General features: G+C 45.7%; 1 protein-coding gene across 2 annotated transcripts; it reads left to right on the top strand.

Annotated features, from left to right (window-relative positions):
- The first annotated feature begins 12,422 nt into the window (after positions 1 to 12,422).
- PFDN4 (prefoldin subunit 4) lies at positions 12,423 to 15,670 on the top strand. Of its 2 annotated transcripts, none has more exons than XM_075108656.1 (4): positions 12,423 to 12,796; positions 13,644 to 13,751; positions 14,776 to 14,919; positions 15,256 to 15,670. In XM_075108656.1, the coding sequence occupies exons 1-4, from the start codon at positions 12,773 to 12,775 to the stop codon at positions 15,385 to 15,387; spliced, it is 408 nt and encodes a 135-aa protein (XP_074964757.1). In that variant the 5' UTR covers positions 12,423 to 12,772; the 3' UTR covers positions 15,388 to 15,670. The 2 variants fall into 2 exon arrangements, with proteins under 2 accessions (XP_074964757.1, XP_074964756.1); XM_075108655.1 differs by lacking the exon at positions 12,423 to 12,796 and adding an exon at positions 13,010 to 13,220.
- Positions 15,671 to 17,544: the final 1,874 nt, after the last annotated feature.

The following is a 17,544-nucleotide window of genomic DNA, read 5'->3' as shown; positions in this document are numbered from 1 at the left end:
AGCCGCCGTGACAGCCGCCCATCCGCATATATCTATATATATACAGCCGGGAGGCTCGCTGGACTTTCATCGGGGGCCAATGGGAGCCCTGGGTGGGGTGAGGTGGGGCCGGCTGGCCCGGCCCGGCCCGGCCCGGCCCGGGGAGGCTGCGGGGCAAGCGGTTCATGAAAGGGTTCAGACGAGGCGGGAGGGCACCGCGCCAGCGCCCTCCGCTCCGGAGCTTCCACGGCGGTCGCGGGTCCCCCTCTGACCCGGAGCATCCCGGGGGCTCCCGGTCCCTCCCTGACCCGGAGCATCCCGGTGGTCCCGGGTCCCCCCCGACCCGGAGCTCCCCGGGTCTCCTCGGTGGTCCCGATCCCCCCCTGATCCGGAGCATCCCGGGGGCTCCCGGTAGTCCCTGTCCCCCCCTGACCCGGAGCATCCCGGTGGTCCCGGGTCCCCCCCGACCCGGAGCTCCCCGGGTCTCCTCGGTGGTCCCGGTCCCCCCCTGACCCGGAGCATCCCGGGGGCTCCCGGTGGTCCCGGGTGCCCCCCTGACCCGGAGCTCCCCGGGACTCCCCGGTGGTCCCGGTCCTCCCCTGACCCGGAGCTATCCGGGAGCATCTCGGTGGTCCCGGTCTCCCCTGCTCAGAGCATCCCTGTGGTCCCTGTCCCCCCCCTGCCTCGGAGCTTCCCTGGGGGCTCCCGGTGGTCCCGGTCTTCCCTGCCCCGGAGCTCCCCCGTGGTCCCGGGTCCCCCCTGCTCTGGAGAATCCCGGTGGTCCTGGGTCCCCCCTGCCGCGGAGCTTCCCTGGGGGCTCCCAGTGGTCCTGGTCCCCCCCTACCCTGGGGCTCCCTGAGCAGCACCCACTCCTTGGCAAAGGTGCCTGGCATTCGTGTGAACTGTCTCATAAAGCAATTAATCTCTTTTATTTTTTCTTTTTTTTTTTTTTTAAATTCAGCTTCTTAAGGGGGGTGAGGCAGCCAGGGCACATCTGCATGAAGTGTGTGTGTGTGGGGGGGTTGTGGTGTTCATACTGCAATGCACAGGTGGCCAAATAGCTCAGTCTTCCTTCAGTATTTGCACTTTGAAATGACGGAATAACAAATCCAGGGAGCTGAGGAATAACAAGTTTTGGTGGGTGGACTGCTGTTACCCTATCTCGCTGACTAACCACCTATGTATGAAAAGGGCATGTGAGTGCACCATCTGAGAAGGCAAAATTCCCTTCGCTGTTAGTGTTGGCAGCCATTAAAATCTGACAAAAATCAGTTATTGCCATGAGCCTTTTAATCGGAAGCTGAGCAGTAACCCTCAGAGAGCCAAAGGTTTTCGTGCTAAGCGAAGGCAGGAGAGGTGCTAGCCCAGATAAAGCAGCGCGGGTTACCTGGGCGCTTAGCACTCTGTCCTCTCCTTGCAAGAGAAGTCAGAAAGGCTGGGGATCTTGCTGTGAGACAAAAAGCTACCTGTAAACAGGAGGATTTCCAGGAAAGACAGGTAACTACAGTGAGGACTTGATTTTCTCCCACCCCACGCCACCTTTTTTCATCTTCCCCAAGTTGCGTTTTGTGACTCAGCTCTTAATCCCCTTTATTTAAGTGTCTGACGGTAGATGCAGAGCGTGCAGATAGATGGGTGTGTTAGACAAGGGCAGAAGCTGAGGAATAATCAGAAGATGGGTTTGACACAGAACCTGAAACCCAGAAAGGCACACGTCTCAAAGTCAAATCAATAACAATAAAGGGACCAAGGTCGCAGTGGTCATTACGGAGAAAAAGGTACAAAAGCGTGACATCTCAGCGCAGGCTCTTTCTGTGATTTTTTTATACGTCCTTCCCAACCCTGCCCCTCTATTTCAGTGGTTTTCTTCTATGGGATCACACCACGAGGGCCACAAGATCAGAGCGCTTTCTAGGTGGGCTTTAAAATTAAAGCTGGCTCAAAGGTTTGCAAATTTATTTATTTTTTTTTTAGGGAAACACCACAACAAGTTGATATTCTTGTGATTTGTGTTCTTTGAACCAGTCCTACTGAAAACACATCTTGCTGTCCTTGTAGACCGAGTGCAGCTCGGGCTTCATTCAGTGATAAGTTCTTCTGAGAAACCAGACAAGAAGAGACAACTCGCGTGCCCTGTGGACACCTGTCTATTTAAGGAATTAAAATGAACTCATTTGAAGGGTCACAGCTTGGTGCCTGTGAAACAATCTCTTTAGAAGAGTCTGGAATAGGCAAGTCAAGGCTAAACTGGGCACAGGTCAATTTTTCCATGTTCGGCGCTGCTATGGGGAAGAAACCACCCTGTTAATACGAAATCTCCTCTATTAAGCTGTTTTTAAATTACAGAATGGAAAAGGTTTTATTTAACTTCTGTGGTCGTGATGTAACTCTCTGGCAGGGAAGCTAGTGTATTTGTAGCTCAGCTGGGGCTGGAGCTGAGAGAGCTAATGATTGCCTCAATTTCTGGTAAAAAGCAGTTCTAAGGGCATTTTCAGCCTTCACTTCTTCCTCCCCTCCCTTTTAAGAGATCTCAAAAACAAGCCTTTAATTTTCAGCAAGATCTTTTCTTGTGACCTTTAGAACATATCGAGGGTTACCTTACGAGTAAAACGACGCCAGTTACAGGGTTCCTGAACTGGATTTTGGGGGCATATCCTCCCAGGAGTACCGCTCCACTGAGGCACCTGTAACAGTGAAGATGTCACCGCTGTCCCACAGATTTTCTCTATGTCCCAATATTTTCTAATAATTTTAACAGCTAATGACAACAGAGTCATTCCCTTCTACCCTATGGCAAGGAGTATTTTCAGGTCAAAGACCAGAAAATATCTGAAGATCAAAACTAAATAGGTTATAATATGTATTTTTCTATGCTTCTCTTTTGCTATAGAAAAAAAAGTGTATTGATTTCTGCAGTCTCAGGTGTCAGGAGAGAACATTCCTTGAAAAATGATCTGCCGGTGTGATGCGTCTGTAGAAGATCGGACAGGGACTGTCGTAGAGGCACAGAAAGGCTGTATCACAGCATATATTTTTCCTCACCGAAATATTTAATCAGCACCTGGAGTCCAAGTTTTGGAGCTGCTTCCTAAGCAGAAGTAATTGCTAGTCCTGCCTCCTGGGAAACAACAGTAACATATTCTTTAAACCAAGCTTGGAAATCCCATCCTCACTGGGATTTAAGAGACTGAGGTGTGCTTGGAAACCTCACTGAAACACGACAGCTGAACTGCTGAGATACTGCAAACCATACCAAAAGCATTGAGCTCATGAAAGGGAACTGAGTGCTTTTCATATAGCGTGTTCCAAATACATGAAATACTACCAAAATAACCCCTCAGTGGGAAAGAGCTTGAGGTTGGCAGTGGATTCTTAATACCTGTAATTGCAGGAGCTTTGTTTTGTGACATATTACGCAATTCCTCTCTCCTGACCTCTACTCTGTCTCCTCGTTGGAAAAAACTTTTTGCTATTTTGGCCCTAAAATGCTTGTGAAGTCTCCTGCGTTTTCTAAAATACTGCAGTGTAGGAGGATGGGTCGACTGCCCAGGGAGAATCTCAGTCGCAGGCAAGGTATTTCACAATGCTGGGGAAGACAAAATGCAACTTGTAAACTCTAGCGTCAAAACACAAGGTTGTTATTCCAGGTTTTTGCTCATGTTTGTTTATACACTTTCAATTCTATGTCTCTTTCCAGCTGAGGATATGAGAGTTTTGTAAATATTGACGGATTCAGCCTCAGCTTAGGAAATGGGAAAGTACAGTAATTCCCGTGCTACAGAAGAGAAACTGAAATGCGTTTGAAAAGTGAGATCTCAAAGTCATTACACAGACACTCACTGTAAAATGAAAGCAAAAGAAATCTTTATAATACTTCTACTCAAACACTAGCTTTTTAACACTAAACCCTTCCGATCTCACTGCACACTGGACGGTTACACTCCTACAAGATGCCAGTAGCAGTGTGGAAACAAAGGTCTGACGAGCAAACTGAGACCAAGGTAATCCTTAGAGAGGGATCTAGTAAAACAGAAAGGTAGATGAACAGCTCAAACTCCACCAGCCAAGGAATCTTCTAGCTGGCCATGACCTGTTTCAGATATCTACCTCTGCAATAAACATTGCGACATGCAACTACTGAAGGAGTCTCTAATTAAGTACACGGTTCAAGAAAATTAAGAGATTTCTTTTCTTAAATTAAGCATAGTTAATGTTTACTTAAAAAAAAAGTTGAGCCATCTTTTCTGTGAATAAAAATTTATTATCTGCTTCGCATGGAAAAAGCAGTGCGCCACACATGCTGCAATCTCTAGAGAGGTTAGGCTTACCGGGGATAAGCCAGGGAGAAAGTGGTAGGCACAGACCAAGAACCTGAGGTCCATGACAAGATGTTCTGACAGTCAGCTTGGAAATACTCAGGACATAACTGGCTCTTCCCTTTCTCCTGATAACCAGAGCCGCTTTTTGGGCTTCTCCAGTTTCTTGTCTCTTTAAGCAACCTTGTCCTCCCAGAGCAGGGAAGGGAGTCATTGTAGCAAAGGATTTAGGATGCTGTGAGAACGAGTTACTGTCCCAGGCTGAATTTTCCTCTTTGAACAGAACTGACAGAAATCTAGAAGCTTTCTTCACCTTCCACACAGCGCTGTGGAAGGCACATTTGGTTGAAAACCAGCAGCACTTAGCAATCTGTCAGAATATTTCATTTTTGAAAGCGTATGGTTGACGTTCAGGAGGTAGGAATCTCACTTGTGGAGACTGTGCCGTGGCAGGCGATGCTGGAAGTCCTGGGTTCTCCTTACTAGTCTTCAGCTCTTTCAGGGGGACACTGAATGTGAACTGAATCCCTCAGGATGGCTCAGAAGTACCTACTGAAATCATGATTTTGTGATTGCACAACAATTGCGGGGGGATGCTAAGCATACTAAGCATGACATACTAAGCGTGACATATCATACTAAGCAGGACAGCCTTGTTTGTCCCAGATGTCCGCAACCCATCTTTTTCCCGGTGACGCCCACCCCGGCCTTCTCTGTTCTGCAATTACTGACAGGCTTAATGTACAATCTAACTGTATTTTAAGGATGCAATTTGGTTATTTACTTGCAAAATAGTTATGTACGTTTATGACTGTAAAAATCTAAGTGTCAATTTATTGCTGATGTTATCAGCGTAACACGATGCTATGCAAAGAAAGTCTTAGAGGACACAAAAAGTATAATGCAAATAGTATTTCCCTCGCCACTTGAACAGGGTCACCTAGCCTCTTTTATGATGCCTAATGATCCATGACACGTAAGCATTGTGCCTTTAGATCTAGTCTTTACTGAAGCATTTTAGCTTAGCAGTATCAACAAAGGTTTATCATTATATAAATTCCATAAATTACCATTAAACTCCTTTATTTTTGTGGTGGGTGTCAGGGACTTCAGGTGATGTATCTGCAAATCAGGCCAGCTTGCATCCACTTCAGCTTAGACCTGCAGACGGTCCGTGTATATACGCAACGTCTAGATATCTATATCTTTATTAACTGATCCTAAAGGTACAGCGGGCAGAAGGGTCCTGGGAATTATTAGGAGGGACTGTGAAAGATTCCACCTAAAGTCTAAAGAAGCATTTGGGTGGTCGAGTTATGCCCGAGATTCAGGCCAAAGGAGTTGGTTAAAATTTGCCGTATCCCATGGAGACACGGAGCGTTAGATCTCTACAGAGTTCGAAACGTAGAACTGCAGGCATCCCATATCAAAAAGGCATCTAAATTATGTAGGTGCCTTTATTTATGTTTCCAGCTGTAAAAACCCCTAACAACTTGCATCTCTGCCACCATGAAAGTATGCAGCTATCCGCGTCCTGAGACAGTAACTCTTGGTGATTTTTCCCCATTGGGAAATTAATCTTGATTTTGGCTCTGCTTACAGAAACAGTGTACTTAAGAGCGATCGTGTATATTAATTTTTATGCACAATTATACTTTCAACCTTCTGCTGAGACATTTTACGTTTGCAGTTGCCTTGTTCCCAGGCAGTTAACACGCAGAGTAGCACTTGTGTTATGGTACTGAAAAATTATGAAAAATGTTTTCAGTTTTAGTGGTATTAATAACTCTACAATGTAAGTAAGTGGCAAAAAACTGTTTGCCAAAAGCAAGGAGAGCTTTCAGAAGCAGGAAGCGTTGAGTATCCCTTTAACTCAGCACTTGAAATTTAAAATAAAGATCTACTTTTATGAATCTGAAGCTTTTAGTTGTTGTGTGACTGTCTTAATTGCCTGGAGAAATAGCTGTTATATGACTTCTTGAGAGAATTTGCTAAAGCTGGTTATACAAACACTTGAACCAGACTCAAACTCATTAAATTTACTGGATTTGTTGATTAAGCCTGTAATGTTGGTACAGATTACTTCTGGTCTGATGGATGTGCTTCTGCTGAGGTAAAACTGACCTCATACCAACTCCTTTGAAAGCAAACAGATACTTGCTACTTGCTAAAATTTTGAAGGCTCTATTTCTATGAGACGCTACCAGCCAGTTTGTCAATGAGAAGACAAAAACGATACTGCTTTTGTACATTTTTCTTACATTTATCATAGAATAATAAATATTTATCTTATTGTTCCTGCCCTGACATGTTGTAATAAAATCTCATACAGCATAATTATGCGAATATAGTCTTTCATGTTATTTTTGTATTATACTGTGTTATACTTCTAGAATTAGAGTTTCACAGATATTAATATCTGGTCTCTAAATTCCCCTGAAATACCAGGCTAATAGGTGATGCTCTCATGGGGTTAGCATCTTGAACTCTTGCCAATACACGAGAGAGATGGTTTCGGAGGTTAAGTTAGTGACTAAGTAAGCGGTGTCTCCCCGCTGAGCCGGTGCAGAGCTCAGAGCCCCAACCAGCTGTTTGTAGCTTCTCCGCCGTTTGCAGCGAATGCCTTCTGAACAATGCACACCACCCCGGCCATTTGCAGGTGTTCAGAGAGGAGGAGTGCTGGTTATTATTATTATCATCATCTTGCCCATGAGAACAGTTTGGTAATAACATCTGGTCTGTAAATTTCCCAGAAACGGCAAATAGAAGGGAGATCTTAAATGTTTTTTAGTAATTATTAGGGAGCACTGCTGTGTTTCATCCCAGGGAGGGGGTGTGTGAAACAGTCCTTGCCCATGGCCTTTAGAATATTTTCTGATGAAAGTTCTAATAGATATGTAAAAGGTACTATTAATCCAGCAGCAGTTCTTTAAAACCACAAAGAGATGAGTTTGAACTTTAACTAGCAAATCGCTGTGAACTCCGTGCATTTTGCTTCTGTTGTCCTCATTAGAGCCATAAGAGAATATGAAAACTCCATCTCCCGTTACCATTAGTCAGCCAAAAGGCACTTGGGCTATGCTTTGCTGAACTCAATACCCTCTGGGCCACATCCTGGTTACTCCTATTCATTGCTTTCGGAGGGATTAGAGCAGATTGCATCAGTAGTTCATCAGATAAAGCCTTTGCCTGAAATCTTCTGTTTATTTCAGTTCAAATGCCTGGCCACAGACCTCTCTAGGGAAGAGTTTAGTTTCCTTAGATGTATGACTACTGAATGCAACTATTGCCCTTGGGAAAATATTTAATATATCTATTTGGTAAAGTATCAAATGAGCACATCTGGTACCTCCCCAAGGAAAACTCTTCTCCCAAACCCCGTTGAGATTCTGCCAACACTCCCCCCACCAAAAAAAAAAAGAACATAAAAACTTGTGCAGGTTACAAAATGCTGAGTAACACTACAGAGAGGGCCTGTTAACGGCAGACCTGCTGTGAGTTTACAACCAGCCTCCGGACTCCGTGGCAAATACATTTATAATGCTTTAAGATGAAAGAATGCAGCAGGGTGACGGTTAAGGAGGGAACAGGACTCTGCTCCTCCTTATGTGTATTTTTTCAAAAAATAACATACAGGCTTTTGAAACTGGCCCTGGCAGTGCTGCTCTTAGACAGGAAATTATTTCTCCCTGTACAGGTGTAACTGCAGACCTGATTTCAGGGAGTTTGTGAGCGGTTCTTATTGCAGCTCAACGACAAAAGTAAAAAAAGAGCAAGAGCGATGCCGCAGTTCTAGGCCCTGTAGAGAGACTTCCAGTCGCGAAACGGTCCCGGTAAACTGAGACTTGTTCCACCGCTAGAAACGTTTCTGGACCAGGATGGATTGTGGAGTAACAGAAACATGTAGCTGATGTTTTGGACCCTGGTATATTCCCTGCTGATACTGAGATGCCACGTAGTGGTGAGGAAGGGCAGGGTTGCAGGGATAGCTCTTACCTTTTATTTTAAATAAAACCAGCAACAACTGTTCTGCTGGGACAGAAGCATGGGATTATAAGGCACTACGTTTACAGAATATCCTGTCCATAAAGGTGGAGTCAGGTCTCCTACTTTGCTTAACCATGGAGGGATTTCCCAGCAAAGGGGAATCTCCAGCTTCCATTTCAGGCACAAAAAGGCAGCAGAAACTCCCCTTGGCTTCATGGGTCCGGCTGATGCTGCAGAACTATCTGCAAAGCACTACAGTGAGGGAAAAGAGTTCACCTCACGGAGGGTGAAGTTTATGGGGATGGCTTGCAGAAAGGGGCTAACGCGATTTAATAACCCTAATGCTGGATATATATGAACATAGACAAGGGCTTGAACGAAGGGCAACAAAGCCGGTAAAGGGTCTGGAGAGCAGGTCTTACAAGGAGAGGTTGAGGGAGCTGGGGGGGTTTAGCCTGGAGAAGAGGAGGCTGAGGGCAGACCTTCTCGCTCTCTGCAGCTGCCTGAGAGGGGCTGGAGTGAGGGGGGGGTCGGTCTCTGCTCCCAAGTTACTAGTGATGGCCTCGAGCTGTGTCAGGGAGGTTTAGATTGGAGATTAGCAAAAATGTCTTCACTGCCAGAGCGGTCAGGCCCTGGCACAGGCTGCCCAGAGAGGTGGGGGAGTCACCGTCCCTGGGGGGTTCAAACACCATGTAGACGTGGCCCTTGGGGACATGGTTTAGGAGGCCTGGGGGTGTTGGGTTGGGGGTTGGACTTAATGATCCTAGGGGTCTTTTCCAACCTTAGTGATTCTATGATTCTATGATTGAATGATGAAATGGTGATGTTGCTTTTGACTAACAGGAGGAATTTTCTTTCTTTGAAAGAACACGGTTAGAAATCTGAGAAAATCTGCCTTCCCTTTCCTAGACCACAAAAGAATGAAAAACTAAGGAGGATTTGTCCTATAGATACTTAAGACTTGTATCATTAAGAGCTGGCATGTCTTTCTGGAGAAGAACACCACCATTAGAAGGGGATTTTTCTTCTTCAACGCCCATTCCCCCTGCAGTGCGGGTATGAGAAGGCCAGACACAGGCATTCTGACACAAGGACCTTTATACCACAACAAATCACGCTGTCTAGTATTGGCAATGCCATGCTACTGCTAGCTCTGCATCTGCATGCTACAGAAGCTGTACCCCTTTAGTACAGTGGCGCAATTAAAACAGAACAACTTTGTGCGGCTTTTGCTAATAGCAATCCACATTAGAAAGGCTAAATCTAGATAAATCAACCACTTGGTCTCCATTAAGTTTTCTCCATTTCTAATGTATCTTGTATTAACAAACACTGTTGATGTGTGGGTGTTTCAAGATGCTCAAAGACTGACAAAGAGCTCTGCGTAACTTCAGGGAAAGGGTAAAGAGTTTGGTAATTCAAAACAACTCACTTAGGCAGCAAAGAGCACGGGAAGACTCCTGCTGAGCTGTATTGCAAAAGGCTACAGCAAGTAACATGAAAATGAGAAAAAGAACCACAGAGGAGACGTAAGATGAAGGGCGTGGAGGTTATACACACCATGGAAGGGATCCCACCAAGTGCAAGGTGAAGCTAACCACACTCACAACAACAAGGACCAGTACAAGAAAGAGCAAGTCCTTTTATGCAACTGAAAGAGAAATGAGGTCACCGAGTTCAATGAGTTTATCTTACTCCACCACTAGATGTTTGCACTCGTGCACTGTTTTCACTTTTATTTACATAAGAAAGGTCTACAGTAAGTTACTCTTGGCAACATGCTCACACCACAAATCTTGCCTGAGCATGTGGGAGAAAAAGAGATATTTTCAAAGCCTTCAAGTCATTAAATTCTTACGAAATCCACTCCTTTTCTCTTGAAGGAAATTACATTGGCTCAGACCTAACATGTATCATTCAGTTAATCCACCCGCGGAAATAACCATGCTTTAGACTACATCCTTTCATAGTAGGATCTTTAAGACGAGAGAAGACAGCTGACTTAGGGAAGAGTAGGAGAACAGCCAGAGAGAGGAGTTTGTTCTCTGAGAGAGACTTAGGTTTATGTTCTTACGTAAGTTAGTAACAACATAATTCTCCAGGGAGAACTTTTGTGATGAATATTTTCCCTCTGTGGGAAACAAGTCAAAATTATGCACCAAAATAAAATGTAACAGTCATCTTGAGGGCCACTCAAAATATTTTCTTCCCTATTTTGTTTTTTTCTACTCGTTTGTAACAGGATTTTTGAAATGAGCAGTCATTCTGAACTGAAAACAAACAGAACTTTTTCATACAGTAAATATCCATTACAGAATCCTTTGATAGTTCTGAAATTTTTTCCCTCAACTGATTTTTAAGTTAGAATCCCACCCCAATCTTTCCCACAAGTAGTCATGACTTTCTTACATTTATTCAGCAAAAGAGCAGTTACTGAAGGAGAGCTCCCAAAGCAGCTCTACCATGAAGTGAAGCTGAATGCCGTTGGTGTAAGCTCTGTCTCCATAAGTAATAAGGAAGGACCCCAAACTTTTCATTCTCACAGGCAGTAGGGCCACTGTTCTCATCTATGATGGGCAAAGCCAAGGCTGAGAGAGAACGGTGTGAGTGTATGTGCTAAGACTCAAACGGAGCATGCCATATTTCAGCTCTTCCTAATAAGGCCTAATCGCAGGAAATTAACCGGAAACTTTTAAAAGATATACCCATTCTTCTGCTGGGTGTTGTCTTCTATTGCTCTCCACGGATCTCCTTTGGGATGGACTTTTATGAGCTATCGTGGAGCAAGGACTCTCCTGCAGCTGCAGGACTGGATTCTCCCTCAGCAACGAGTGGTTCTACCAAAATCAAATGCTAGCACTCCGTCCCATTGATCGTTCCTATATTTTTCATTAAAACGGTGTTGGATAACATAACACATGGAGTTATTTATGGTTGAGGCATTAGGAGGGGGGTGGGAGATGTGAATACCCATCAGACAGTAGGGAAGTGTACAGCAGCATCCCATACCACGCTCAAGTGTCTGAAGAACAAGACCATTGCGTGCAGTCAGGGTATTAGCCTTTTTAAAGCATAGCTTGAGAAAGAAAGGTTCTAAATTTTGCCTTCAGGAAACAGTTTTGATCTTTGGACTCCAAACTGGTGTGGGCGATTCTCGGCAGCTCTGAGAAAAGGTTCAGCAGTTTTGGCTGCCTGGGACCAAAATGTGCTGACCCGAGACAGCTCCTCGGTCACAGTACTGTCTGGTTGTCTTTCTGGAGATCCAGACTCTCCCCAGACACTGCTCAGTGAGCTGCAGACTCTAAGCCAGCTTTCCAAATTCCTTTCCAAAGCCTGACACTTTAGAAGCACGCCGTCCAGGGCCCTGGGCTCTCTGTACCTGGGTACTTTGGGTCTCATGCTAACGACTTTCAACTGCAGCTCCCAGGAGGGCATAGCAGAAAGATGAATCACAGCAAAACACCTGAAGATATTTACAAACACCTTTCCGAATCTTACACCGCAGACTCATTGCCATCCCCTCCAGACACTGCCACAACAGCTCAGAAATCTTTGGGGCTGAGGTGTATCCAAATTTCCGAAGGCTCGTGGGTACCGCAGAGGCTGACCGTTCTCCAGGAAGGTCTTGGCAGACCCAAGGAGGAGCCGATCGCAGTCTCGAGGAGCCTCGGCCACCCTCGATGCCTCCAGAAACCCTGCCCGATTTGAGCCTTGGCATTGACAAACGCCCATCCACGGACTGCCCCGGCCTTGGGACGCGGGGCCTCGCACCCGCCGCCCACCTCTCCCCCGCAGCTGCCGAGGGCTACAATAACCCGGGTCCTTTCTTCTTCTGTTTGTTTTGCAGCTGCAAGAAGCTAAATAAACTTAAGCATGTGGAGGCAATTATGCAGCTATCCGCGTTTCTGTTTAGAAACCGTCAATCAGGCTTTTCAGAAAAAAAAATATTTATTTTTGCTTAAAAAAAAAAAAATTAAAAAGCCCCTCCGCAACGAGCTGACCTCGAAGGCCCCTTCCACAGCCGCTTCCAGAAAGGCGGCTGGTTCTGCTGGCGGGGGCGCGGGGGGCGGCTCGGGGGAGCCCCTCCCGCCCTCGGGGAGGCGGCCCGGGACCGCCCTCGCCGCGCCGGGCGCCCGGGGGCGTGCGGCCGTGGCACCGGGAGGGCGGCGGGCACCGGAGGAGCCCCGAAGCCCCGTCTCGTGGCGCCACCTGCCCGCCGCGCCGGCCGCCCGCAGCCACAGCCCTCCTTTTCGCTCGGCGGAGGGGCGGAACCACGGCTCTTCCCCTTTAAGCAGGACGTACCAAGCGCTGCGGGGGTGGGTTGGGGTTCAGCGTGTGTCCCGGGGCGCCTCCGGGCCAGCCCGCCTAGGCCGCGGCGAGAGGGAGAAGCCCCGAGCCGCGCAGGGCCGCCGCCGCCGGGCGCTCCCCGTCGTTTTCCCGCGCCGGCAGCTCCTCCTCTGCGGGGAGGGGAATCGTCCCGTCCTTCCAGCATGGCCGCCACCATGAAGAAAGCGGTGAGTGCGTGAGGGGCTTGGTTTCCCCGTCCCCGGGCTCTCCTACCGCTGCGGGCTCCCCCCGAGGCGGGCGCGGCCCGGCCGCAGCCGCCCGCGCCGCCCGCCCGCGCCGGCCCAGCCGAACCAGGCCGCTGGCGCTAGGCCGCGGCCGCGCCGGGCCCGCTCCGCCTTAGGCCCAGCCTAAGCTCCCTCCTTCCCCGCTCTCCTGTCGGTGGGGTAAGGTCCTGGAGTTGTTATGTTGGCTCTGCCGAAACGGCCCCTCGTGCCATCAACCGTGCAAGCACGGAGCTGGTTATGTGCTTTTTTTGGGGGTGTCCTGTGCAGGGACAGGAGTTGGACTCGGTGACCCCTGTGGGTCGCCGCCAGCTCAGCACATTCAATGATTCCGCACTGACGTTAAGGCTCCGCGCTGATGCGCTTCGTGGTAAACTGCCCGCTCGAAGCGCCTGTGGATGGAGGATGGCTGGTGGCTCGGTGGGCTCCTGCAGCACCGCAGCACTTCCCAGCTAACCCATCCCTATAAAAACGGCGTCGATGGTGGGTTACACCGACCTTGTTAGGCTGTACCCTGCGGCGGTGCCCGGTTCAGCTGTCAGGGCTGTCGGGGAAACAGCCTTTGGCGTTGGGATGCCGTGGATGGCTGGTGTCTTGGTGGGATGCTACTGGGGCCTCTGCCCAGCTACAGGTGGGCATTGCTGATGGCCTTGAGGAGGTGTTTGGAGGAGTCAAGCGTATAAGCAGAATGCAGTGGCTGTAAGGCTATTTTCCAGAAGCTTTGTAAGAGTAATCTTGTAGTGAGGTTCAAGTTAATGGAAGAAACAAAGTCTTTGTTTTGACCTCCTTGTAGGCTGCAGAAGATGTTAACGTTACTTTTGAAGATCAACAGAAAATTAACAAGTTTGCAAGAAATACTAGCAGGATCACAGAGCTGAAAGAAGAAATAGAAGTGAAAAAGGTATATTTGCTTCAAATATCACTTATTCCTCATGGCCCTGAATTAATTTTCAGCTGTAACACAGAAAATAGGGGCTGTGGGTGACTGTAAGTAATGCTTTGGTTGTAAGAGGGGATTTCTGATACTTTGAAAAAAGCTAGAGAACGTTAAAGTGGAAAAAGAAATCATGAGGAATAAAGGCCACTAGTATATTTCTGCGTGCAGGTCTTGGAACTCCTTAGCTGTCATATATGAACCATTGTCTATATACAGTGGCTGTTTGTAGTGTCCATGAAATTCCCTGCCTGAGGTTGTTCATATTTATTTATTCCTGAGCCAGTAAGGCAGTTGTTCGTTACATCCTTCTTTCGTCGTGTTGGCAGAGATTGTCGTTCTGAGCGCAGAGGTTTTTTGCAAGGCTGAAGAGGATACATCATTCTAATTTTCTTTTTCGGTATTCATTCCCTTTCCTCAACAGCAGTCATAGCACTTCCACAGAAGTTTTACCGAGTTTTTAAAAAACGCGAGTACTGTCACAAAATGTTTTCTATAGTTACTTTGCCTGTTACGTATGTTGCAAAAATGTTGCCTTTTTATGTTGGCGTTCCATTGACGACTTAAGGTGCTGGGACTGTAAACAGTCCTACTTTTGCAATGAAGTAATAAACATTTGCCCTCTTATTTATTATTCTTTTCTGTTCTATGGGTAAACTAAAAACAATCCTCTGTAAGAGCATATTAGATATTAGTGAAATTTATATCTGCTGTGTTTCCCTTGTCTAGGAAGTTAATTATCCTATTCACGACAGATAATGAGTATTGACTAGGAATTTTTACTGGTACAGCTGTGCTGAATTTAATACTTACGTAAATTACAGCTCTGGAACTGTTCTGTTAAACGTGTTGGTGTCATGCTGGCAGGCAGGATTTTTGCCCACAATTCAGACTCACTGAGTTCATTATTCAGCTGATAGCACAACAATGTACATGTTGAAATACCTTACCTGGTACGAAGTGATCACTTTTGTTATGTCTTGATAAATAGAAACAGCTTCAGAATTTGGAAGATGCTTGTGATGACATCATGATGCTCGATGATGGTGACTCCCTTCTGATACCCTACCAAATTGGAGATGTCTTCATCAGTCATTCCCAAGAAGAGACGCAAGAGATGTTGGAAGAAGCAAAGGTTTGTCTGGGCGAACGGGAGCTCCTTTACTGTCCTGGCTGCTGTAGTGTGATGAGCTCTGGAATGGGCTGCTGTGTTCGTCCTTTGAACTTCTTACTTTCTAAAGCTTGCGTTTGGGGTATGGTTTGAGGAGGGGAATGTGCCTGCCCGGTAAGTCACAACTGGGACGTCAATATACGAAGTCATGCTAGCCTTTGTTTGGCCCGGTAATGAGTCTTACAGCCTGACTTGGCAAAAAGTTGGCAAAGTACCTCTTTATTGTTTACATGTTGCTGGCAAACAGAACTCAGTCTGTTTTACGTGACTAGTTGTTGGTTTTTCTTTTTCCTTTTTCAGAAAAGTTTACAAGAAGAAATTGAAGCGTTGGAATCCCGAGTGGAATCAATTCAGAGGGTGCTATCTGACCTGAAGGTTCAGCTTTATGCAAAGTTCGGAAATAACATAAATCTTGAGGCTGAGGACAGTTAAAGGTGTTCTAAATATACCATATAACTTTTCCTTGTTTTATTAAATGTTTTGATAACATTGTTCTGATTACATTTTTAAAAAAATCCACCACTGTTTCTTTCTTTTTTTTTTTTTTCTTTACTTTCCTGTCTTGGGTTCTACCTATTTAACAAGAGCTTTCTTATTTTGGTTGTTGCGGTTATTTATTTGTTCAGGAAAGCATTAGCTTCGTACTGCTGGTAAAGCATCAAGATTGGAATATTTGCATTGTGTATTGAAGTAATAAAGTCAGGCACATATTGTAGTTTCCTTGGTCTTGTTTTCCACTCATCAAGATACTTAAGTATAAAAACAACAGAAATGGGGCATTTTTGATTGGCGCCGTAATGGCTGTTTGATAAAAGTTTCTCTGTAATATATATGGCGTGATCTCACATTCAGCTGTAATATTATTTAGCTGGTTTTAGCAGCCCTTCTGGAAATACTAAATCTATCCTTTGTGTTTCAATCTTAGCTCAGATAGCATAAACACTGTTAGCTCAGTGCACAGCGTGGCAACAAGTTGGCAGGGGAGAAAGCAGGGCTCTTTAAAGCTCGCCTTGATATTGAAGAAAAGCTTTTGGAGCCACAGTCCTACTGAGTCATTTACTGCTTTGTGTTTGGGAATCACAAAAGATGCTGTAAGTCAGAATGGTGAGTCTTCTGATTTTCCTGAACAATCCATTTTCTAAATCCAGATTTATATACTAAATTAACATCAGAATTGTCCACCGATGATGTTGCTATGTCAGCATCAATTCCTGGAACTATGTGGAGTTGAATGTAATTTTTAAATGTCTTAATTTGCGCACTCCTTACCTTCTTAAAAAAATTATGTACTGTCTCACTGTAATTTTGCTTTTGGACTTTTGCCTGCTTTGATTAATGTATTGTTCCATGGAAATACCCGCACACTATGACTTCTTTCTAAAAATTAAATCTTAGAGTACTTAAATCATCTTTTAAAGCTATTTTCCAAGACAGCGCGGACAGAGAATTCAGTTGGATAAATATTAATCTACAGTCATTGTTTTTAATACCAATAATCAGACTCTGAGATGAGTATTTCTTATAAAGTGATTAATACCTACCTGTCATATCAATTGTGTAGCATCTCCTCTTCAAACAGTGTGAGCATGGGTGAAAAAACCCCACGGGTTTCTCTATTATGGTTTTAACAGGGTAGCAATATTGCACTTGATCTTCAGCACACCTGAGCAGGATCTTACCGGTGCATTGTTCTTTATGAATTACAGCGTTGTAACTTACCGAGTTGTTCACACAAGTTTATGAACATTGTATACAAGGTTTGGCGTAGCCGCAAGAGAAGACTGTCGACAGGGAAGACCTAATACCTCGACAGCAGCACTTGCGTTACAGCCGTCAGTTGATACACGTTGTACGTGAGTCTCAGAAGCTGTGCTAATGTCCTGTCTAGCCCTGGCGTTTCCCAAGCTTCTCTTCAGTAGAATTCCAGTGGTTTGTATGCTTCTGCTGCTAGACGTGTGTACAAATACCCTGGCTCTAACTGTACAGATTTTTAACCTTGTTTTCTAACTGGTTGCCGTTTTAATTCAAGCCTCTGCCTTAGGAAAGGGTTCAAGTTTTTCCTTACTTCTTGAGTGAATACTTCAGCTACTCTTAGGTAAAATGTGACTATGGTAGCCATGGCAACTCTGCTCAATCTGCCAGCCAGTGCTTGTAGCAAATGAGGTGTGTTGGGCCTTCAAGGTGATGTAGGTGTTCCCTTACATGATTTTGAACCCTTCATACGTTTTTTTCTGTGTTAGGTATGGGTTTGGCACCAAACTGCTTGGAGCAGTTCTGTTATTTTAGGCCCTAAAGGGGGAAGAAGGTGGTCATTTATTTGAGAGCAGCTGATATGAGTATTGTGGACTTAGGTGACTCAGCTCTGCCTTATCCTGCTTTATTAGATACAGCTCTTAGTCCTAAACTGTCTTTCAGGACAGTGCAGTTTGAGAGCGAAGTAACGCAAGGTTACTGTCTTAGGAGGTGCTGGTATCTTGATTTTTTTTTTTTTTTTTTCTAAACAGCCAAACCATTCATTTGGTGTGTTAAAGTAAACCATCCAATGCACTTGTCTTTATACTTATAAAGACAAGAAAATATAAGAGACTT

The sequence above is a fragment of the Phalacrocorax aristotelis genome, chromosome 13 (genome assembly GCF_949628215.1).
Source record: "Phalacrocorax aristotelis chromosome 13, bGulAri2.1, whole genome shotgun sequence".
NCBI classification, from domain to species: Eukaryota; Metazoa; Chordata; class Aves; order Suliformes; family Phalacrocoracidae; genus Phalacrocorax; species Phalacrocorax aristotelis.
The sequence above is the reverse complement of the archived record's forward strand: the minus strand, read 5'-3'. Positions and strand labels throughout refer to the sequence as shown.